At 39.2% G+C, this 25909-nt stretch overlaps 1 protein-coding gene across 1 annotated transcript in view; it reads right to left on the reverse strand.

Moving 5' to 3' along the window:
• The window catches only part of cacna1eb (calcium channel, voltage-dependent, R type, alpha 1E subunit b), a 61371-nt gene extending 37636 nt beyond the window's left edge, over positions 1-23735 (reverse strand). Inside the window, exons 1-5 of the mRNA XM_079347704.1 lie at positions 23387-23735; positions 21018-21471; positions 15624-15888; positions 9475-9579; positions 7904-8043 (exon numbers count right to left, since the gene is read on the reverse strand). Of these exons, the coding sequence (XP_079203830.1) occupies positions 7904-8043; positions 9475-9579; positions 15624-15888; positions 21018-21433 (926 nt within the window). The 5' untranslated portion in view covers positions 21434-21471; positions 23387-23735. The remainder of the gene's footprint in view (positions 1-7903; positions 8044-9474; positions 9580-15623; positions 15889-21017; positions 21472-23386) is intronic.
• Between the last annotated feature and the right edge of the window lie 2174 nt (positions 23736-25909).

Consider the following 25909-nt stretch of genomic DNA (forward strand, 5'->3'; position numbering starts at 1 on the left):
ATTAGCCTACATGAAAAAATAATTTATTTACCATTAGTCATAGAATAAATGGCTGAGTGTAGTTTTTTTTTACCAAAGAAAACCCACCTGGGGATGTAAACGATTGTTTGTTCAGTTCAATTTCAAGAGCAAAATTAGAGCTGAGGCCCTTGTGTCAGTCCTTAAACTCCTGGCTTTCTAAACAAATTGTCGATAAGATCTTTTGCAGTTCATCTCTATTGCTCATCAATTCACAGTTCATCAAATTCAACTAGGTCACAGATATTTAGAAATGTGTTTTTGAAGACACAAAGCTTGAAATTAGCTAGTTACATAATTCACTTTCAATTCAATTAAAACTCCAGTAATACTGTAATGAATTTAAATCACGTGTTAGGCAGCTGAAAGTTTTAAACATATTTCAAAGCCTCAGTTACAACTTTCACAGGTTCAAAGAAATATTGTCAATCTATCAATGACATAATAAAAAAGGGACAATACATCTCTCACCTATTGTCCCTTATAGCATGTCTTGTTTAGATTTATAAACATACATGTTCAGGCTATATCAGTTAACATTTCATATGTTAACATATCATTTTAGCTAGTTAACAACAAGTACACCTATACTGTACTATCTGTAAAGGTTTCAAACAATCACTGGGACATACTGCTAAGTGATGCATCTTGTTGGCATGTAGTAGCACTGTAGCAAAACTACAGCACAGATAGAGAGTTTGCTGGTTTTGCGCTAGCTGCCCCAGTCAGCTGTGCGTCATTTGAAGGCAAAGCCTGAATGAAGACGAAGATGAAGATGAAGTGTGAATCATACTTTCTCTAGGTGGAATATTTTGAATACTCAATTGTTGGTGATTCCAGTGCTTTCAGTATAACTATAGTTTCAATCACCATTGTTTGACGTGCACAAAGAAGCTAAAGAAAGAACGCCCAACAAATGGGAAATCCAACAGCCAAACAACATGTTAGCAAGTTCACTACTGTACAAACCAATTCAGACACACAAGTATTAATGCTCACAAATGCTTAGCATATTGTGTGAGCTGCAGTGCAAGCTCTGGGTAGATTCAATTCAATCACAATCCAGCTATTGTATTTTACTGTACTAATGTGTTTACTTTTCTTGTCAGCAACTGTAACTTTGCTAAATGTGCTAGTGCTCATGAGGGATTAATGTTGGTTCTTTGTAGATAATATAACTTTGAGTAAGGTATTTTACTTGTTCTTTTGTAAAGTGTCTTGAAATAACATTTGTTATGAATTGGCCATAGAAATAAAGTTGATAGAAGGCTATAAAGCAAAAAGTATGACTGCTTGGTTGAAGTTTGTACATTTTTGCCAGAGCCCCCTCTTCTGCTGATCTATTCATCAACCACATTAAATGATATATGCAGACAGCTAAGCAAAGATGGACTCACAAGAGAAAGACTTTTCTCACTTCTCCTGTGTGTCTGTCTTTGTGCCAGATGGCTAATGAATCACTCCAAACTCCCACCCAGCTGTATTATTCATCCTGTCTAAAGAGCATCAATTTTAGGGAAGTGTCAAACTGAAAAAGGGAAACAGACTTGGGCAACAGGTAAACGGATATCCTTCATGCAGGATGATGAAATGAGTAGAAAGTCTTTAACTTACACACACATAAGCACGCGCCCGCACACGCACACGTGTGTGCAGGCCCAGATGTGGAAAATCAGATTTTAATGTGAGGAGAGAGTATTAAGAACTAATGTAACAACATAAGGGCAACAGGTTTGACAGCACAAAATGATACATAGCCTTTCCACTCATTACAATCATGCACGCACGCAAACAAGTCATTTGGGAGACATTTTATTGCTAATCAAAGCATCAAATCCACCTGTGTCTATCTGTCTGCCCCAGGATATAATTGACTAATTGACCATTTTAGGAATCCCATTGAATTAAATTGGTTTGTGGGGAAGTTGTTCTCGCTGTGGTCCTTTTTGCTACACACTCCTAGATCAGATTAGGGATTTTAATTGAGCTTGGTGTCCCAGCAGATTCGCTTCTGGCAATTCATTAAAATTAAATGGAATGAATGCCGCCAGCGCTGGCCCAGTGGCCTCGTTTTTATTCCCAACTGGCCTCTACGACCCATGTGTGTTTTCTTTTAAGTCTGACTTACTTGTGCTGTGCCACAAGTGTGCAAGAGAGTCACTGTGGGTCCCTTTCTTTGTGTGTGTGATCGAGGGAGAGAGAGAGAGAGAGAGAGAGAGAGAGAGAGAGAGAGAGAGAGAGAGTAGCATATGTACCAGAAAAAATGTGTCAGATAGGTGGCAGGAAACCAGGTCGTCAGTTACCAACCAGCTGTGGCTGGAATAAGGCGAGATGATCTGTGCGCTACAGAACACTGACCACTTTGTATATTTTATGGTGTAAATCAATCTGGGCTTAGGACCCACGACAATCACCTTACATAGAAATCTTGACTTACATTTCTGACATTTTCTAACCTGTTTAATAATAAACAGTGCAGGTTGGACCTCCGACAGGAAGAAACTTGTTGAAAAAGCACCTCATAGACTTTTTAACACAATTCTTTTTCCAGGCACACATCCACAACCCACTGAAAACAGCTTTGCGATCCACTTTTGGATACTGACCCACCAGTAAGAACCATTGGTGTAAGTGGCGTGACATCAGCTCATTAAAAAAGTAAACATCAATATTAGAGTAGAAGGTCTTTAACTTACATTTTCCATGTTAATGTAAGGTGTGGGCTCATGTTACAGGTGCTAAAAGCCCTCAGTTACTTTTTAACATCTGCAGCAGAAGGAATAAAATAACTTTTTATTGGTTTGAAATCCTTTTTAGGACCAGTAGTCACCTCTTTTTGTCTATATGTATGGTTTCTACCAACTCCAAAGGGAACATATCTGGCCCTTTATCTGCACCTCTTTGTTCACTAGCTATGCTTACTGTGACTACCTGCTGTCTGTTTGTTGCAGAGCAGGTGGCACAGTACAGTACAGTAGGTACAGTTGGTTTTCAGGCTTTTACAGCATGCCTACTGGGGCCAAAAAAACAACTGTGAGGGCGGTGAGAGCAAACTAAGACAAAACAAAGTAATATAAAAAAACAAGTTAAACTCTGCCATATATCCATGATACTGAAAGGAGCTAAGAATCTGGTTGATGGTTGAAGTACAATACAGCATCAGCCTCTCTCACAATTGTTCGTTATTATTAAAAACATAATTTTAGCTGCTTAGGGGGATGCGTATCTTATAAAGACGTTTAAAAATGGTCGACCATAACCTCAAACTCCTCAAGTGCATAACTTGAGCTAAACTTTTTTTAGGACTCCACTCCATGTATTTGTTCTCTGTCTGCTTAACTGAAATAATCAGCCCTTTAATTGATTTGTTGACCCAGTGAGATCGATTGATCAATTAAAACTGATTGATAAATATTATTTTAGTAACTGTTTCGAAAATTTAGCTAAAGCTCAATACTCAGTAAGTATTTACTATTTATTTTTCAGAATACTTCATCTTGGGCTTGATGACAGATAAATAGCTAAACTTAGGTGGTCACTGCTCTTGCTTCACAAAATCAATAAACACTGAAAAACCTAAATATGTCACCCAGGGCTTTGGGAATTTATTAGACACTTTTTGGTTAATTTTATAGATCAACGATAAATAATTGATAGCAAGGATGATCATTAAAAATGAAAATGGATTGGGTCCACACCGCAGCCCACTTATATCACCATCAAACTGTTACACAACTTGCACTACTGGCCTTCAAGTGACATCCTACGCCAAATCTCTTTTTTTGGTAACACTCAGTGTTTGTAGTTCTTGATGGTTTCCTGCTAAAAGAAAAAGGTGCTTTTTACTGTACAGTATTATCATGTCATGAAACATACTAGAAGGGGATTTTTTCAGCAAAATACAATTACTATGTGGATTTGTTGCAGGGTTGTTTTGTTTCTGTGTGTTTCTTCTAGATGCTTTATATTTTTTAAGTCATAAAAACCTTAAATCAATTGTAAATTAAACTGATTCAAGTTGACAGCTGATGCCCCTTAGTTATGAAAAGGGAAAAGCAAATCAAACGCCTGGTTGACAATATCTATTTAATTCTTACACATTTTCCAGCCATGCCTGTCTGTTACATATTCCTGTCAAAATACAATCCACAACAAGTCAAAGCCTTGTGAATAATGAGCTGTCCCTTGTACCAAACAGTACTTCTTTTCTTGTCCTTTTCTTATCTGTTCCTTTTGGAAAACTAGGCATTTATTGAGAAACTCAGCAAAAATGATACAAACTCAGACTGGTGTCTCGAGAGACAAATTCAAAGTCTCCAACTACAGCAAGCAGCACCGTTAAAGTTCTGAACAGATTATTAAACCCACTGAATCCTTTGCACAGGTAAGTTCTGTGGAAATGCATTAACAACACAGCTGCTCAGCATTCAGATGGTCTGCAAACGTGATGCTGATATGTGCCTTTTATGTAAGAGGCAGAGGGACTGCGAGATAGAAAGACAGACAGAGAAATAAGAAATACTGGGAAAAAAAAGAAGGATGTGGGTGTAGGGTTGAAATGAGATGTCAACACGCCAACAGCAATCTTCCCTGAATGCTGAATACTGCTCACTTAGCCACAAACAACAGCATACCAGTGGTAACAATGTTAAACTCCTGCGCAAATTAATTTGCTGACTCCGAGGCTTAAAGAGAACAAATGAAGTATCTCGTTTTTTTTTGTTTCGTGGGTCTAACTCTCCATCCTTCCTCCTCTCCCTTGTTCTCCTCTCCTTTCTTTCTTTCCACCATTATACATTCTTTCCACATTTTTGCATAACATGTTCAGTGATGCATTCACATTTAATTCACAGAGGTCCTGGGGGCGAACCAAAGCAGGTTTTAGACACAACTGCCAATCTACTTATCCACCCACCTATTGCTGGCTGCAGAGCCAGAGTATACCATGGAAACACACATTTGCTTCATTTATGTGTTGTACTTCCTGGATGTATGTGGTGAGTAAATGTATATACATGTAGAGGGAAATCCAATCATCAAACCAACAAAAAACTGCCTATCGGGTCACTCTTTGAATACCATGTGACAGACAAGAGGTGTGGCATCTAAGGATATGAAGCCTTTAAAATACATCAGCAACATTAAAGCTGCTGACTCAAACGACTTCAACATGCATGAATGTACCTATACTCTACCTAGCAATCAATGTCTTAAAATTAATCTAATGGTTCACCAGCAACAGCCTAGTGGAGTAAAAAAATAAATTGTATCAAAATACAGTACATGCAGAATCAGATGCTGAGCATTATCATAGAAACCTTTTATCAACCTCTCCAACACAAACATGCACAAACAAAAATTACTCTGCTATAGTTACATTTTGCCATATTACATTAAGTACATTAACTATATTGTTTAAAACCCCAGATTCAGTAGCATTACTTATTGCCAAAGCCTGACGTTTCATTCATTTAATTTCTTCTGTGCCACAGAGCTCCACTGTGTTCCAAATTTAAAAACCGACCCACATCGTCGCACTGGGTAACATTTCCCTACATTATAAATGATGAAAATGGGCATGCTAGTTTATTAGGGATGACCACACAAACACCATCCATCTGCAGGAACTATGCACCAGAGCACTAAATGCATTATTGTATAACTGAAAATAGTCCCAATAAAAAGCACTCGTCTTTCTATTTTTCTGACTGGGGTAGGGGAGACTGTAGGGGAGGCCTGAAGAGTTAAATAGACACACACATATACACATACACACGCACAGCTTTTCAAACTGCTAAATTTAAGCCAAAAGAATGACTTTAATGAAATTAAGTTGCTGTCGATATATTGTTTTAAAATGTAAAATTGTCATGAATGTGTTAGTCATAAAAAAGAATCTCTGTAAATGCAGCACAGAGAGAGAGAGGGAGAAAAGTGTTCAAACGCTGTGACTGCCAATTTGTTGAATGTATTGTCCTGCTGTTGTGGTGCAAGTGTAGTTGAGCTGATGGTACAATTTGCAAACATTATCTGGTTATGGGAGCTATTTCAAACAACAGATGATGTGTTCTACAGCAACTATGTCTGCCCTTTTATACCCATCACATATGACAACAAGTGAATGAAAAATGTTTAGTCTTCACAATTTGGGGATTAAATTAGAGCCTGACTAATGAATCGGCCAGATGATTGTATCGGCTGAGATTGGCAAATCCAATGACTCTCAATATCGACTAATTTTCTCTGCGGCATGCGCAGATATTACAAGATTTATTTACCAATCAAATAGAATTTCATTTGAGTATCATTGTATTACACCAGCAGTTCTCTGTCAGAGGCAGAGTGTTCTACATACATGATGTATCTTACATGCTCAGTTACTTCATCATATATCTTTGACACAAGTGTTTGATAACTGCATTGAGGGATCAACACAATAACTGTGTATATGTATATCTATCTATCTCTACAGATGGAACATACTGTAGATCTAAGAAAGACATTGGCTGATATATTGGTATTTAATTTTTTTCCTCCTCAATAAAGATATTAGTATTGGCACCAAAATTCCATATCAGCCGATATTAAATCATGCTAAAAAGTAGCTGAGAATGTAGTAAGCTGTAATGGGCAAGACAAAGCTTGTATACTGAATACCATATTGTGTACATGTGTCTGTTTACAGTAACCTCTACTGTAATATGTGCATGTTTCTTTATTTTTCAAATTATTATGCAAGCTGTGAAATAGTCTGGTGAAATAAAATTAACCCATAATATCTTCAATAACAGCAATGTAACACTTGAATCCACATCTAACAGTGATCCAATACACCTTTTTCTACAGAAGACATTATCACAAGCTATAATAAGAAACGTACAGGTGTAATTAATCATTTTATTCAGGTAATCCAGCTCTGAGGTATTGTGTGTCTCAGCATGCTGTGAACCATCATTAATGTTACTAGTCACACCTGCACTTTTTTTTCTCAGCTGACACTGCTTTAAGAAATATCTATTAGGAAGATAAAAGACAAACAGGAGGAAAGCTTTGTAAGGTGTACACTACAGCATTTCATATCAATATATCTCAATACATCAAGGCATATCGGACACTCCTCATTCACTCGCCAGCAGCGGACAATGACGTCATTACTGTTGCAAAACTAAAACGTGCCAGCTGAAAACCCGCATCAATCATAACTGCAAAAAACAGCATACATGCTTGTGATAGTCATTGCAAGAGTGTTTTCATAAAATAATAAATAATAATTACATACAGGTTTTTCAATAATAAGTCAAATATATGTTCACGCCAAAACTTGAGCTGTGCTTACAGACTATGGCTTCGTGCATGTCATCATCATTAAGAAAACATAATGTTACTACCTTTAAAATCCTTCATCTTTATTAAAAAGGCTTCAATAATTCAGTAAAATCTAAATCCTGTCTGTATGAAAGCAGTCAGAAGTAACTATCCACTTGCAAAAAGCTTTGCAGAGCAAGCATGATTTTGTACATTACTTTTTGTATGTACTGAGGGACACAATGAGTGCACTATATTAGGTTTGATAATGCGAATTAAGAATTCGGACAATGCTACAAGACATAGCTTCTTGTAACTGTATTCACTATGTACAGTAGAGATTAGTGTGTGATTTCTGATACTTCAATCTGACTTGATTGGCTGATCGTCAAGTATTCGGTTATAGTTACAGAGAAATTATACATGTTCTTCCTCCAAAGGCAACAAGGATGCTTGGCAAATAATCATTTGGAAATCTTTCCAACCCATTTAAAACAAACATTTGAGAAAATGAAGATTTTCACTCTTCTCAAAATATCAGGTGGTAAAGTCACTTTAGCTATACTTTGATGTCACTTACCCGCTGAGAACGACTATGAAGTCCATGACGTTCCAGCCGTTCCTCAGGTATGAGCCTTTATGGAAAACAAAACCAAGAGCCACAAGCTTGATCCCCGCCTCAAAGCAGAAGATCCCAATGAAGTAAGGCTCTGTCTTCTCCTGTGGAGGTAAGACATAAGAGATGGGTCAGTAAAAACAAATGTGTCACTTACACTGACGGATGTCAGATTCTGACTGGTTGGGTTTATGGTAAATAGACTTGGACTTGTAAAGCCTTTTTTTAGTCCTCTGACCACTCAAAGTCCTTTTTACACTACATGTCAAATTGACCCATTCACAGCACCACATTCACACACTGATGTCAACAGCTGCTATGTATGGTGATTGTTATAGAATTTCTTTAATTACTTAATGTGTAATGTTAATTCACCGTTTCTGATAACAGTTCAGCTTTCTCTCGAGACCAAGGACAGCTTGGAGAGAGTCTCTTTCTGGTATCTGAAAGGATGTGTGGGAGAACTTCGTGTTCACTCCAAGATCCGAGACATCATAGATTATTCTAGGTGGGTCAATGGGGCACAACCTTGATCAGAGCCTTTGGAAATGTCTGGCAGTTATGTTTGAGCATGACACTGAACCACAAGTGAGATGTTGAATCATGTCTCCTGCAGTATTCATCTGATGTATAAACTTTCATCAACGTAAGTCATCTGAGTCTAAGGAGTCTTATTGTGTGGAGTCAAGTCTTGGTCATTTCCTCGACAGTGATCAACATTCCCATGCTGTGGGTGTAGCAGCTGAAGCAAGTTAGGGTTCAATGTTTAGAACAATGGACTTTATTATAAATGAACATAATCAAATAGTTAAAGTTTGACTTCTTGGTGAAATTTTTGGGGAATGTTTTCCTTCCTAATGAATAGACAGAAAATGAAAGGAAATTGGGGAGAGAAGGGTGTGACTTGCAACAAAGGTCACCAGGCAAGCTCAAAATTCTGACACGGCTATTATTTGTCTCTGTAGCTGTTTGGCTGTTCTCTTCCTCTTCAAATCTATATTTTAAGGACTTTTTATGACAACAAAAAGTTAAGTATGTTGTAGAAATGTTTGATAATTGTATCATGATTTCTCGGTTAACACTTTAATGATAGTTTTGGAATTGTTTTGTTTTTTCCACTTAATTATAAGCACATCATGATGGCCTATGCATGAAATGTACGACATTGATTAAAAACGTACTTGACTTGGAACATGACCCTCTATGTATGTAAAGGGCCTTCAAATAAAGTAATGAGAAAGTCTGTGTTTCTTCAGAACAAATAGTTGAAGCTCATATCCCACTCATTTCTATAAAATATATATATATTCTTTACTTTCTTAAAGTTTATAACTCTGAGTACATCGCTGAAGGCTTACAGCAAAATATGCTAATGTAATATATGAAACATGCTGGAAGCAGATTGTCCGACTTCTGATTAAAGTGCAACAACTTGATAAACTGTCTGCCATTCTGGTTGTCTTTTGTAACTCGATAAAAGCTCCCTCACATCCCCTGTCAAAGTGTTGAATATGTGAGAACACAGTAGGCCTCACCAGTCTCTTTGCCATGGGGGTCTTATCCTCTCCAGGGAGGTGCTGCTCCAAGGCCAGGACGACACAGTTGGCGGTGATGGTGGCAAGGATCATGTACTCAAATGGTGTAGAGACGCCATAGTTAAGGAAAATAGTATTATCACAATAAGAAGACAAAACTAACACATAGAAGAATAATTGACAAACAAACAAAAATCCTTGTAATATTTTTTCTTAAACGTACAGTCAAGGTAACTTCATTGCACAAAGAGGTCGCATTTTATGTCACAAAAGAAATCAGTAACCATAGGCCTGATCATTTTGCATACATACAACAGTTTTTTGTCTCTCATGTATGCATGGTTCATGGGGGGGGGGGGGGGGGGGGGAAGCATAGATGGATGGATGATTAAATGACAGATGAATTATTGCATGGTTCACATTCTCTGGTACTAGAAGCAATCTGTTAGAGATTGCAGTATCCATGGCAACCTGCTTTTAAAAGTGCTTTTCATGAAGAGAAAAAGCAAGTCAGAGAGAGAGGGAGAGAGAGAGGGAGAGAGAGAGAGAGAGAGACAGAGAGACAGAGAGAGAGAGACCACTGTGAAGTCACCTTGGCCTGGCTGGATTAAGCGCACAAAGTGCAGGAAGCAGTTCTGTAAATCCTTTCATTGCACACAGCTGATTTAACACAACACTACAGTTCAACACAAACTCACATCTAAGAACTCTGTTACTTAAAAAAAAAAAACAGCCAGTTTAATCTCCAATTGTTTTATCTTGAGTTGATACATTTTTAAAGTAAAGTCTCAAATACTACACAGTTCTGAAAATAAAGAGATGCAGGAACGAGTGCTGGGCAAGTAGTCAAGCTTCAATAACAATTTTGGCTTCCCTTGATCATGAAAACAAGCTCATGTGGAATAACAGTTAATGTGATACATGCCATGTTGGGCTTGTTCTATCTGAGATGGAATAGTGCAAAATATCTTGCAGAATTTGTAACTTGGTCGAGGTTGCCCTTAAGGCCTCACAAAGTGTTATATGACCAAGTAGTAAAGGATACAAAAATGCTCAAAGGTAAAAGTCCTTCGACTCCTGTCACCACAACACACTTTTTTGCAACCACCTCTCCAACCAGCCCCCAGAGACATAAAGTAATAAACTCCATCACATTCATGCTATCAGGTTGCTAAAAACAGTTTTAGCAACCTGGGGCTCAAGAAACCAGCCAACACTGTAGACAAGTGTTGGCTGTGCAACATGTGACACTGCCTCCCTGCTATGATATGATGACAGTCATGGGGAAGATGCAGGGGATGTCTTTACAGCAGAGTATTTTGCCTCCACAACAGATCTATGGTCAAGGTACACCATGGAACCATACAGTATAAAGCCTATAAAGCAGATTTCACTTTAAAGAAGAAATGTCACCAAACTGCCTTATTCCCCGAAGAACACAAGGACATCGCCTGAGGCAAGGTGATAGTATTTTTTTCTCCCCTTTTTGTTCAGCATGTTAAAGTGTTCGGGATGCTTAACCCTCTGGTGCCTTTTGTTTTTAGTATGAGTCAGTGTGGCTTTTATTTTATTTAACCTTTATTTAGCCAGGAACAGTGGAGTATATATTCTAAAACAACAAGTCAACAGTACTGCACTGCTTATCTTCTAATTGTTTGGCTCATTTTTCTTGAAAGTGTTTTCATTCCAGTGTCTTTGTGCTTTAAATTGATGGAAATCTGTTTTGAATCGTTGGTCCACCAAAGAGACGGCAAAGTGTCCAAGAACTTCTCTGTAATGAATTACTTCAACAATGTTAAAGCTTGTCAACATAGAGAGAACTGAAAATGGACAAATGTCCACCTTATCTAAGTTTGTTGCATCAAGGTGAACATGATAGTAAAATAAACCAACTTACGCTGGATTCATTAGCAGATGATAAATGCCAGCTATTTTTGTACGCTTTGATTTTTTGAAGTTAGCAAAAAAAATAATTTTTCAATTATGAATTGATCCATTAAAGCATGTAAGATGAATCATAAAAATGTAAATCTGCCAACAATTTTTGTTTTTGCAAAATAAAATGAGACCTATTTTTTAAAATCATTTCTCAAAATCTACTCACTCTCCCCCTTCACTCTCTGCATTGGTACCCCGACATGTATTGGTCTGGACAAAGACGCAAGTCTTACTATAATGTGCTCGAACACTTGTATGTGCTTGTGGCTTTCAGTGGTCTCAGTTCCCATGAGGCAGCTGCTTCTTGTTATTAATTTTCCTGCCTTGACAGAAATGGGGTCACTGACTCACAGAGGAGAGTGGTGATGGGGGCCTTAGGGAGCCACACTGACTCACATTGACAAGTCCACATTGTTGCCAGTGAAAGCAGTTGAAAATATCTAAAGTGGGAAACACTTAATAAATCTCGCCCACTCTGTCACTATCTGTTACCTGTTACAATGGAAGTCAGAGTGCATGTTTTAAACCATCAGTTAATCATTTTGAAACCTCTGCATATTTTTAGATGCTTTAAACATTTTTAAGTAGCCATTTACTTGTTTTTATTTTTTTAGCAGCATGGATATGACCCACTTCTAAAACATAGGCTTGTGTAACAGACTGGTTTTATCTTTGAAACTCTACACCGGGGCTAAGGGAAGCAACAGCCTTGACACTAAACTGCTTAGCCCCAGTTAAGTCTCTGCATTGTGGTAGGTCAGTTTTGAGTTCTCAAACTGAAATACTCTGGTGAATAAGAAGGGCTTTTACTGCCCATTCATTGTATATGAAGTCAATGAGAACTTTTTGCACATGCACACTTCAATTCTGCTTTCTACAACACAGAGAGTCAGTAACTGTATTGCTAATCCTGACAGTGTTTTTGTTAATAAGCCACTGCAGCAACCAGAACAAGTCTTCAGCTTTAACTAGGTGTGCTTGAAAAGTCATTAGCACATGTAAAAAGTATGATAATGATGGAATCCAAAGTAAACTTAAAGTCTTCAAGGAAGAGATTATAAGTGTTTACAAGGTGATGTCAAAGGGTGGATTTGTGTTTACAAGTAGAGCTTCTCTAGTATGTCTAATATTCTCTAACATACTAATGTGTCTCTAACCTGTCTACAAACCCCCCCATTATGAGAAGTTCTGTCTGTCATTTTTCAGAAAATGTGCACTTGAACAGATATTTTTTTTTTCCCTTGCTGACATCACAATGGGCAGTAACCCCTCCCCCAGGTAGTTGATACTCCAACAGCTAGGTGTTTGTTCTGCTCTCTGAGTTCGCCTTCCCAACACAATACTATCATACCATGTCGTCCCTCCACCACTGCCCGACGCCCAGCCTCCAACATTCGGACAGTGTCGTCCCAACCACTACTATCAGACTGTGCCGTCACTACCAACACCTAACGCCCAGCCTCCACCATCGGACTGTGTCGACCCCACATCAGTGGCAAAGAAGTCAACAACAGGAACGTGAGGAATACAAAGGAGAAATCCTGCCTGCATATTATCCCATTATGCTCTTTTGTAAAGTGTCATGAGTTAACATTTGTTATGAATTGGCACTATACAAACAATGATTGATTGATAGACAATAGGGCATGGTGTAAGAAAGCCCAAGCCACATCCCCCTTCCAGAGATGGAACACAGCTCACTTGCATTTAAAGCTACATGGCTGGAATAAAGTGGTTTATGTATCTAATGCACATCGATAAATAATAAGTTGGTCACAAAAAAAATGCACTTATCATTTTGTATGTACAGTAATGTGTTGTTGCTGGGTACATGGTGGTGTCAAGAGCTGCTGGTTGTCTTTCACCTTCACACATGAAGTTGTTTTGTAAAAATACATTCATATAAACCTTTCTGTGGCCCATTACTGTGAAAAAAACAACCTATCTTTTGAAGTTACTGATGTTATGAGTCCCCTTTCACTCCTGCAGAGAAACAATCCTTGTGCAGAGCCTGGTTGTTTCTACGCTTTTCAAATTACTAACTGAATGTCAGACTTTAACACTTAAATGCAGCTGACAGTAATTGTCAGCTTTTATTGCTTCGTCGGCCTTAGTATCTAGCAATTAATACATTAATCAAATGTGTTGGAGACAGCTCACTCAATATCCTAAGACACAGCCTGGCATCTTCAAGATGAAGAATGTTTAGTCGGACAAACAGCCCAAACCAGTAAAGATTCAATTTATAATCACTAAAAACAAGAAGCTGGAATCTTGTACATTTCAGAGATAACCAACATACTTGCAGAATTATTCATTTATATATTTCTAATTACGCCTACATTTGAAGTAAGCTGCAACTCGTATTTAAAGTTTCCAAAGGTGTACGATCCTCAGCCGACATCTACATTAATGACTTCAAAGTTATATTCCCACTGCAACTCTGACAGTTGTTAATGGACTGTGATGGATGACTTAACTACATAAGGCTACAGGTGGTCTCCATTTTGTATGAAAAAGAATGAAAAACCACGGGCTCTCTGGTAATCAGACTCTGTACAGCTCACCTTTACAAATACTGATGTGAAGTAACACTAAGGCTAGGATTCGTTTAAAGTCCCTTTATTTGACACTTGCTTTCAATATAAATCTAAATAGCCTGAAAACAGCCATCCGTGTTAAAGATGTGTTAAACACATCCTCAGATACGTTATGTTCCTCTCTCTAACAGTTTTAAGAGATGCAGTAGATCCTCAGAAAATGTGGCCCATTTTCCCCTAAAAAATTACAAAAAGCCATTGGACCATTGGATAGCCAAAGACTTTGCACTATCTGTCAATCAAGTCAATGATTTAAAAACATGCAGTATTACTACAGCATAACTCACAGCTTCTTTAACAACGCTCTATTGTGCAGAGACTTTGACCTACAGTGTGGAGTAAAAGTCCCAGTAAACTTCTGATAGACGTCCCACTTTAACACTCCAATGTTTTCATGCAGCACCATACCATGAAAGAAAAAACACTGCTGTGAATCCATATGAATCTATTTTCACTTGGACACTATTCGCAAAAATCTGGGTCTCATCCAGTCAATACTCTGACATGTGCTGCTTTTACAGCCCACAATACACCAACAGTACTACTGGCCAGCTCTCTCCCACATACCTCTGCCTCTGTGATACCGACAGTCACATTACAGAGCTGCCGGTGGCCAGCTAGTCTTGACCACTAGACCCACTCCCACACAGCACACAGAGCCTGTGGTTAGATAACAGAGGGAGACTGGCATGCTGCACTGAAGAGGGTGTAAGACAGGAGGAGCAGTAGGCAGATATGGCATCTGAGTAATGTTTTTTTTTTTTAATGATAATGATATTAAAATTGACTTATTTTTCAGGAAAATCACTTCTACCATGATTATGTTAAATACAACAGGTTTGTTTTAAAAAGACAAGCATTTGGCTTGTTATGTTTGTCCTGTATATAATTGGCATTATTGTCATATTTTTGCCAGCACTCTTTGTTCACATTATGACTTTGCTGCAGGAATGATAACATCCCACCCTGATAGTCTTTGTTGGATCTGCAGAAGTTCGGGAAGAACAAGTGTTGGCCAATGCAGCAGCAGGAAGCAGTGAAGTGCTGCCTGCTTGATTTGAACCGACACCTACTCATGGCCAGGTTCATATTCCAATGAGCACTAAGGCAAGCAAGAGATGTGCCTACATGCCACCCCCACAGTGAGCAGCGCTGCTTCTAATGATCACCACATGCTAACTTTGTGTTTGCTGCCAGCACATGGAGCCCACAGAAGACTCTAATCAGGGCAGGGTACAGTAAGCAGAGTTCTGAGAAGGTTAGGTTCAGCTGAAGGAATTTAAGAGTTTCATTTTTAATCTGACTCAAAACACAGTTGGATGAATGGAGTTTGTTCTGCATTCAAACACTGGACATAAAACTTGTGAGACACCTCCCATTCAAATATGGCAAAACACACCGACCCCATTCAGACTCAACTTTTGAGGCAGCACTTTAAAAAACACGTTTTAGTCATTCATGGAAATTGCGTTCTTATGCTGCAGATTCACGCGCTGCTTGTCGCTCTCCATGGTGCTGAACGAACTAAAATCAATTTGCCATGCATTTTCTGTCATGCAAACAGCAGAAAACAACTTTAAACTTAACTCTCGGGTTGCTCATGGAAGGATATGGCCACTCAATGATTCTTCGTGCGTATTTCCTAATGATGTTGTCCTCCGCAAATATGAAGAGCGACCTGTTGATGGTGAGGCAGTTCTGCCGGTGGGGGACGGGGTTGTACATAGCCATGGTCCGGGCCCGCTGCGCCTTCGCTTGTTTTATAGAGGCTGTCAGTGTCGCCGCAGCCGCGTCCTGCGAGTCCCCGCCGTGCTCCACATCCCCATCCCCGGAGTCCACCGTGGTGGGAGCGGACTCGTCTCCAAACCGAGCCATTCTACAAACAGAAGGAGACCCAGGCTTAGACTTTCAAGACAAAGCGAATTCAACGGGGGAAAAAAGTGAAGTGGAGCTGTAAGTAAAAGAGAATACACCTTCAATCCTATGACAGCTTTTTGAGCGCCAAAAATCTCCTCGAAAGCTGCAGATTATTTCACTTCATATCCGAAAGAAAACTGGATTTTATCATTCAAACGGCTCCTAAATTAGGACAAAACATCCATTAACTTAACGATGACTGCAAAACATCAGCATCTCCGTTATCCCATCTGTTTAACCGTGCGTTGCAAACAGATCTAAACAACTTTTAATGTGCCTTCGTCTCTAAAGTCAAGCAGAAGACGGGAGGAAAGGATCCACCAAGTTTATATCTTGCAGTTTTCAATCAACATCCAAGCACGATTTGATTTGAAAAGTCGAAGATCAATCTGCGAAAATAAGCTGGAGACATCCGAGACAAGTCTTGGCAAACTTTACGCCTCTTCTTCGAGCCGAGAAAACTTGACAAAAGGGAAGATCCCGTGCGAAAGGAAGCCCATATAACACGTCTACACCTGATTTAAAAAATATACTCTCGGGGTTATTGTCTGAATCCGTCTAAAACGTTGCTATAGATCATCTCGAATCGCTAGATCAGAGAGACCTCTCCATCCTTTCACCTGCTGGGAAATTATCATGCTGCCAGGAGCGCATGAGTCCCCTCCTCCAACAGTTACATTTCATGATGGCGATTTCCAAATCCATCTGAATGAAAGCCGGTGGAGAGGAGGTACGTGTATTTTGTTACCATAGCAATTAGAGTTTGCAAAGGACGAACAAAAAAATATTTGCCTTACAAAACCGGGAGCCTATATACAGCAGGATGTGTGGGTATGTGGCTCCAAAACAATTATGTAAAGATGTTAGTGGGTGCAGCAGCAAAAGGAATAGGTGTGAAAATACATTTAACACCAATACTAGAAGGACAATGCACAGAAAAAGGGCAACAAGTGGGCAGATGAGGATAATTAAACATTAACGTTGATTTATAGAATAAGAGTTTGACTCATTTCCCCCCTTATTGAAAAGCTTTCAACATCAGACAGCATTGTCATATTTTCATTAATGGAGACAGACTATTAAAACATTTAAAAGTAGGCCACTGTGCTAATATTGGAGTAAAAATAGAGCATGAAATAGATCTTAGGGCTGCTCCCTTTTTGAGGGAGAGGAGAAGAGAAGCAGGGTCTTTTTCACACTCAGTGTCATAAGTGAGACCTCATTAGGCAACTGGGCTCTCTCGCTCCATCTGCTGCTCTGCTCCCTTCCCCACTGTTTCCTCAAGATGACCACTTCAGCCCCCACACACATCAGATTATTCCGTCGGGGGGCTTATTTGATGCTGCCTCAATTATGGCAATTAAAACCAAAAGCAGAATCTGTCCACTTGAAATCCTGACATGAAATACAACAATGCAGGTATCAAGTGTGTTCTGACAAATGGCGAGGTCTGGGGGGAGAAGATGGAAAAGAACATTGATTTAACAGGATCTATGAATAAGTCCCTAATTGAGCTCCAAAAACTCAGACGTGTCTCTGTTCCCTCCTCTCCCTCGTCTGCATGAGGCAGGCAGGCGTCATGCAATGCAGGAGAGCAACAAATAGCTGACACTGACCTATCAAGTGCAGAGTGTAAAAAGGCAGAATAAGTGCCAGCACATACAGTCTGATTATCATAAATACACTTAAATTATCGCTATCTTTAAGGATTTGTTACATCGTTAGAAAATAATAAAACTTCATACTGTATGTCGACCAACTAAAATATTTCTCCATCTCTGCAAACAGCAAATATCTCCCTCTTTCTATCTCTGTCTGCAGTGCTCTCTTTGCTGTTGTTTCCATAGCGACATAGCTCTCTTGAATTCCTGCTCCGTTCTTTTCATTTCTGCCAACAAAAGCCATGTTGCACAATACAGCAACCTCTTCCTACAGAAATCTGGTTCTCCCAACACACAGCAACACAAGCACAAATAGAGAGACACACACACACACACACTTCGATCAAGGTCATTGGACGTCTTCCGGAGGCTGACAGACTACAGCACAGCCCCGTCTCTACACTGATGATCAACTATACTGTATAGATTGACCACATGGAGTCTGATTTTTGTTCGGCTCTTGAGCACAGCCTACTCAAAGGCTCCTAAAAATAGCTGTGTAAACTGCAGAAAAGCTTGTATCTATTTGCTCGGGCCTAACACTTTTTTATTTTTTCTTTAAACCATAGAGAAAAAGAAATGATCAGACTTTGCAGGTTGATGGGTGGCCTACTTTAAGGTCTTCCCACAGGAAAAACATGTTCTTCTTTTTACTACAGAAGAACAATAACAATGCAGTTTTATGTCCACTGTCTTGAGAAATACTGTATTGGGGCAAAGACAGCTGAAGCGATACTGCAGGTGACAAGCACTGAGCATTTAAACGCTAATGGACTTACTTTGTGGCAGAACTCTGAAGAGCATTTATATAATTGCAGACAGGTTTTCATCCAACGCTGACAAGAGCTAGCATTTTATTTTTCACTCTGTTTCCTAGCAACAGACACTTCTACTACTGAATTATGTCAGTTTGATTCATCTAATAACTGCTGCTTAGTGTATATCATAACAGATTGGTGTGAGTTTACCTTAAATCATATTTACATGGTGTATGTTGTTTTAGAGCAGCTTAACATGAATTTAGATTGAGAAAATATAATGTAAATATGTTATCAAATTTATTAGTGGAGCCCTAAAAGTTTGTTTCTAAGAAATAAGTTTCTTTCTCTAAAAAGTCATATTACTCTTAATTTCATATCACTCATTAGTGGTCTTAAATGTAATACCATGATTTTAGAAAGTATCATTAGTGTCTTTGCTATTATCTGGCTGGAAAAGCCATTAATGTTTGGTGAAGCTGTACAGCTTAGCTCATATTGGATCCTATACTGCCTCCCTGCTGCTCTTCTACTTTGATTCCCTAGCATCCCCTAATGGACAAATAACCACAATGCATTTAGAGGAGGGCTGAATCCGCTGTTGTTTTACCTTCCCTCTTTTAATATGTTATGCTTTTATGTCAGAGGTGCTAATGCAGTCAACACTTGAAATATGTCCCGTGTTCTTTTTGTGCCTTTAAATGTTAGAAAAGATGGACTCAGTGGTGGAGCGGGAAAGAGAAAGACAGTACAATGTGGACGTGAAGTGGGTGGTGGAGGTAAGTAAGTAGTGATCAGAGGATGGAGAAGGAGGAGGAATGGAGTTGGTTAGTGGGCTGGGGTTAGGCTGATGGAGTGCCACTCCATGTTTGAGTGGTGGGAGGCTGATAATCAGAGCGATGTGGCTCCATGAGTTCAAAAGTTCACCAGCGAGCACCCTCAGCTACACCATTAATAACGCTATCCAGGATCTGATTACATTATACAGCGGATGATACTGATACACAGGCCTTACTTTTTTTTTATTATTATTATTAGTTGTTTTTTTTAAAACTTCATGTCAGCTGATGAAAGCAGATGGGAACCAATTTTGTAATTCATTGGTGGGAAAAATAATAATGCTGAAAACAAAGAATACAGCATATGTGTTGCGACTGTGGGGAACCTTTTGTTATAAGAGCTTTGCAGCTAAGCAACAACACAACAATAACAAGTGTTGTACTTTTCACAACAATGGTTCATGAGTTAAACTCACGAACGTCCATGTTTTCAGTATTGTAGAGTCCTTTGACCATTAGCAGAACAGTGTTTTTAAGAGGGGTTTAGAGTGGGTCACATGAACAAGGATGCACACGCACGCTGTTCTTTCAATAGTGACACATTACTCTGTCAATGACAATAGATGGCCGTGGAATAATGTGAAGAATAAGAACTTGAAAAGTAGAAATGTGAAATGTAGTAGTGCGAATTTCTTTAAAAAAAAAACCAGCTTCACAACAGTTTCACATTCTTTGTCACCGCATATGTGTTGTGAAGAAGGGGAAAAAAATAAAAATCTTAATAACCCCAAGGATACAAACAACATTTTGTGTTTTGGGAAACTTAACTATCTCTATTTTTCCCCCCAAACTCCTTAGGTCACATTGAAATTCTCCCTTAAAGACACGTTACAAGGTTTGATCAATAGGGGGCTCAAAGACTGACATCCTTTAACATCTTTGAGAATGGAAGGTTATTAACACTTTCAGCAGACGTTGAACAACTTTTGCAATCATTTTGAAGTCATTTTTCTAGCCCCGTAAAAAATGTAAATCTAATATTCACTCTGCCTTGGGCTCTGTGTTTGCCTCCACTAGCTTTGGAGTAAAGTATTTGAACTCAGTGTTTTGTCTTCTTCACGTAAATACAATTTCTTTCACCTTTATTGCTTTCATTTAAAAAAAATAAAATAATCAACAGCTTTCTGTGGCTTAAACACGGTGGATTAGAATTCTGTATTTACTTTCAGCCTTTCAGACTGTTAATAATAACAGTTTTAAACATGATATCAAGAATAGAAGAAGTGTTATTATTAATATGAATGAAGACAAATGTAATAGAATCATCTTCTTTTTTTTTTAAGATTTGTTTTTGGCCTTTTTGCCTTTAATGATAGAGGGAGGAAAGTGGATAGAGTCGGAAAGGGGGGAGAGAGTGGGGAGAGACATGCGGGAGATGGGCCACAGGCCGGACGCGAACCCGGGCCGCCCGCGCGCGAGGACTGAGCCTCAATACGTGGGGTCGCGCGCACTGCCGCTGCGCCACCGGCGACCCCAATAGAATCATCTTTAGCACTTACACCTGAGAAGATTCAGTCAGCACTGTAAAGGTCGTGGCTTAAATACCTGAATAAAATGTGTTACTGTGCTTCCTCATCGCTACCTCAAATAAATAAATCTCCCATCCACATCCTTTAATAAGCTTTCAGATTAACATTTAAAACAAACATGAATGAATGTTTAATGTTTTTTTGCAATGCCAGCCTAACAAAGAGGTTCAACAGGTTGAAGTCACAGTGCATAAAAATTACGTGCGCCCATATCAGTGACACTTTCATCCTCCTCCGTGGGGATTTATCATCTTTACACGTATATTTAAAGAGGGCTCCTTTGACTTTCTTTTATACTTACTCCCACTCCTTCCTGCGGGCTTGCGGCGTGCTCTGGATTTTGTGAGCCTGGTGAGCCATGATGATGTCCTTCTGCTCCACCAATCCCCCTCTCCGCCGCAATACGCCATGTGGGCTGAGAGACCCTGAACCCTGATCTGACGAGGCCTCATCTTGACAACAAGGCACGTCAAAGCTGGCTGCTCGAGGGGGCAGCCCCAGGTACTCCGAGGAGGCGTGAGGGACCTGCAGTGAGCAGGAGCGGGCTCCTTGTGCCAGGCCATGACGAGCAGCCGGGCTGGGCTTCCTCCAGGCCTCAGGCTCGGGGAGGGACAGGGAGGACTGGACATGCGCCTGTCCACCTGGACCACAGCTGGATGGAAAGTGGAGGTTTGGTGTGAGGGAGCGGGTGAGGGACTGGTCTGAACTGGTGTGCATCTTTAGAGAGGGATGAGGTTGAAGGATTCACCATAATGCTACAAAAAAGAAAAAGAAAGACGAGACTCAGAAGAATTAGAAAAGATCTTAACATGCATGCATGAAACGCTGCTCGGAGAAATCGCACATCTTTCACATTTTGTCTGTCGGTCTGTTTGTCTATTTTTAGCAACAAAGACATCATAGCTCTAGGGAGCACAATGGAGGTTGTCTACCACTTTGAACCACAATAATACATATATTTTTGAGAACGTGGTAAGTATGTTCATGCTCCCTATGGGGATGAATTAACGGTTCAAAATATATCTAACGTCTATGAAATATCTTAAAATCTTCTAGACTGATAAGAATAACTGATACTGCCTTTCATTGTATTTAAGATAATATATTCTTACAACTTTACTGATCCATTTGCTTTTTTACAAGCTCCACTGTCTTGTCAGAATATCTAATTGTCCAATACTTTGGACAGCTTAAAATCAAATGATCAAATCAGTGCAGCCGTATAGCATTTCCTATATATCAGAGAAAGTCTATTAAATATGGATGAGTAACATATTCCGCTGTAATGATGTACTAAAACAAAATCTGTGTTTTACCCATCAACAATACTGCAGAACGTCCAACTAAATGCCACCGTTTATCAGTACTTTTTCTACATGATCACCTCATATTCAGTTGGAACCTAATTGCTTGCCGTGCACAAGACTGGGTGAACAAAAGCTCTGAACTAGCAGCCATTTGAAAATAGAAATTGTAATTGTACTGGTGAGCAGGATAAGACTGCACAGAAAGTGTTTCTCGTAAAAAAGCAGTGATGACACATTCAGAGAGGTGAGATTTTTCTGTTTCTAAAAAGCACTGACCACAGCCTGGACTTTCTTGCTTTTGTCTTGCCTCATGAGTCGTTTCCAGAAAACTACTATGTTAAACCATTGCACTGTTGTCGTTGCTTGTCCAGCTAAGCGTGTACATGTGTACGCTGAAACAGACAAATATGTGACGAGATGAGGTGTCAAGGCTGAAAAACAGCAAGTTTGAAGTGAGCCAGTCGGAGACAGACGAAACAAGGCTGTTTCCACTAGGCTGGAGCTAAAAGGACGATGACTGAGTGTGGGAGAGCTGAAGCAAAAGGCAAAGTGACTCACTCATCAGCAGCAGGGCTCCTCAGACATGAACTGGACACGCTTTGAGTTGAGCTCTGGCCTCAAACCCAGCACAGCGTTTGTCTGAAAGCCTGGAGAGGCTACAAGGTCAGCACACACATTTACACTCCTGATGGCTGGGACGCCTCTGATTTTAACCACAACCATGCAAGTTCAAAAAGATATGCGATATATCGAGTGTGTTTTTTTTTCTTCTGTCTGTCAGTTTTGCACACAGTGCTGTGTGGAAATTAAATGTCAAGGTACCTGTATCAAGAAGATGCAAGGAAAAGAGTGGGGGATGATATGCAGGGTGAATGCATGACAATAGGTTAGCAAGTAAATCATTAAAGGCAGCATTGGTAAGGTTGCATAGTAGAGAAGCTCATCAATAAGCTGACAGCAGTTAAACTACAGACCATACTTACTAAGGCTCGTCTATACTGTAGGCTATCTGTACGAGTCGTGAAAGTTGAGACACTTGATGATGCTCTCCCATTTTAAATTATAATACAAGCCCATTGCATTAATTAGTGTAGCTACTGTAAAGCCTGCAGGGACAGCAAGCATGAGCTGGAGGTTTGCTATCGTTAAGAAAATACTGCAAATAAAATTATTTGTCGAACAAAAAGATAAAACATGAAAAACAACAAGGAGCATCAGTCACAAGTAGCTACAAATAGATGAAAAACATGTTAAAAATGTTCACCACAGATTGGGGATTATTGCAGCGAGCGCGTCAGGAAATAGAAAAAAAAAAGAAATCTCAATTAGCTGATGAAATGAATAATACATTTGACAGCTTTACCTTGAGGTTCCATGCGCTCCTCCATCGTCATTGAGTCTCGTTCAGGTGTGGATCCTTAAACCAAGCCCCTCTCTCCCTCTCACTCTGTCCAAGTTTAGAGGTTTGAGGAGAAAAACGCGTGGATTCCTTGGGTGCTGGTTGCCGCTGTTTGGCTATAAATACCGCGGGGTGGCTGGTAGCCAGGGGAGTGTGGCTCACATGAACGTAAACAGGCATGGGGACAAGAGCGAGCAGGCATGGAAATAATCTCAATCATATTCCATGGCTGGCTGCGGTGATATGAGTCACTTTAAGTAGGTCACCATGAATCGCTGATGTCTTTCAAACTTCATCTGAAGAGTTAATTGAATCCTCAACGGCTGTTGCTGATTTACCTGTGCAGATGTACAGCATTTTAAATGCAACAGGTCCATTCATTTGCGCTGTGATCTGAACTCATGGAGTCCAGTGTATTTGCCACTAGATGGTGGACTAAAGCCACATACCTGACACACGACTGTGCTGACGTTTTAGAGAATTATAACTAGTAATAGTCATTGTAATTTATAGGCTGAGTAGCCCTTTTTTTTTTTTAAGAAAAAAAGATTAAACTAAAATATCCGTATGCTAAGATAAATACAATTAACATGAGAGAAAAATACTAAAAATGAATAGTCCAATTCTGCGCTAAAAGTCCAATGTATGACTTTGAAACATGATATAGGTCATGATTTAAAGACACAAAGGCACATTTATGAGATTAATATGTAAAACAATTAGAAATAAATCAAATTTGTAAATAATAATAAGACCATTTTAAAAGTCAAATGAGAATTATCTAATTTCTCATAATTCTGAATTTTAGTCTCCTTTTCGGGACAAAGCATGAGGATTATTTTTTATCATCACAAAGACAAACTTTCCATCTTTCTTTTACTTCTAGCAGGAATAAACTTCCACAGAAAGTGCATAATGTTAACTAATGCTTAAATATTTACATTTATAGCTCCGATCTAACTCACAGTCACAGTATATGAGTTGTTTTTGCAACAATATTTGAAATGTATAAAATATTTGTAATACCCGGTCATGCAGAATAGCTCCTCTTAGTGTTACTATAGCTTATATATGGGTTGTTAGGTTTAAATATTTTAGCATAGGCTGTTAGAGGAAAAATATAACCTATGTTCATCTTGTAAACTATTTATAAGATAATAGTAAACGTTTAGTGTCCCATATTTTTTATTTAACTGGAGAACAAGGATAAACTGAATATAGACATAAAGTACAAATACTAAAATCATGTTGACGCTACATACCTGAGCTATTTTGTTTAATTCCATCAATGTAAAAAGAACCTGTTCAGCAATTTTCTATTTGAGGAAAGTGGGAAAGATAAACATTAAATGTTGAAATTTTTGAATGATTTCATAGATGAGCAAATCGTCTCTTTTAATCTAAGTTTTGCAAAGTTGACCCAAATGCCAGTAGCACACTTATGAAGCTCTCGGTCAATGGAAGTTTAATATGACAGAAAAGAGTATTGAGGAAATGTAGTAAAAATATCAATTAAAAAAAACAGCAGGTTACAAGAGAAAGAGGATGAGACAAGCTGCAAAGTGGTCTGGAAGATTAAAAAAAAAAAAAAGGTGATGAACAGGATACCTGAGGGTGATGGTGTGGGCACCAAATGCAAAAGATCAATTAGACAAGAGGTGGTGCACTGAAGGTCAATCCAGTCTCTACTACACAGATGAGTGGCTCTGGAGGCCAATAAGGAGTTGCTCATGAGGTATGCATTGTTTCTACTGATGATTTAGTAAGTAAGTAAGTAATAGAGCACCTTTCACAGATAAAAGATCACAAAGTGCTTTACAACAATAAAAGGGGATTAACATTTAGCCATGGTCAACAAGAATATAGGAAACACATGCATCAGAGGAACACAAACCCACCATGCCCGGGTGGATTGGCAGGTGTGGGATGGCTGAAAGTATAGGGCAGAAATGGTGGATGGCTGTAATGGCACAAGGACTAGCAGGTAGGTGAACAACAAGGCAGGCAGATGACTTGCACAGTACATGTGCTCATCAACTGCTGGGTTGATGAGCACATGTACAGCGGGGGAGCAGGTTCAGAAGGTGTGCATGATTAGAAGGGATGCAGGAGCCAGGAGAGTGAGGGAGGGATCCCCCCCACCCACACCACAGATACAGATGGGGGTATGAGTGCTGCATACAGTATGTAATGTATATGGAGGAAAAAAACATACAAATTAACTCCTAAAATAAGATGCTGGAGCAGGTTAAGAAAAGAAAACTTTTTTAGTTGCTCACATGCGTTTACTGATGAAACAGTAGAAGACATTTATGCTAGCCATTAAAAAAAAACATTCTAAAGAAGTATCAAAACTTAATTCAGTTAACATACCAACATGCAGGTGTTAGTATTATAAAACTATGAAATGTGGTTCCTCCAGGACTATGGTGCTACATCAAACAACAAAGACAAATATGAGACAACACAGACTAAACTGACAGGACA

This window comes from Symphodus melops, assembly GCF_947650265.1.
Source record: "Symphodus melops genome assembly, chromosome: 7".
Classification (NCBI taxonomy): Eukaryota; Metazoa; Chordata; class Actinopteri; order Labriformes; family Labridae; genus Symphodus; species Symphodus melops.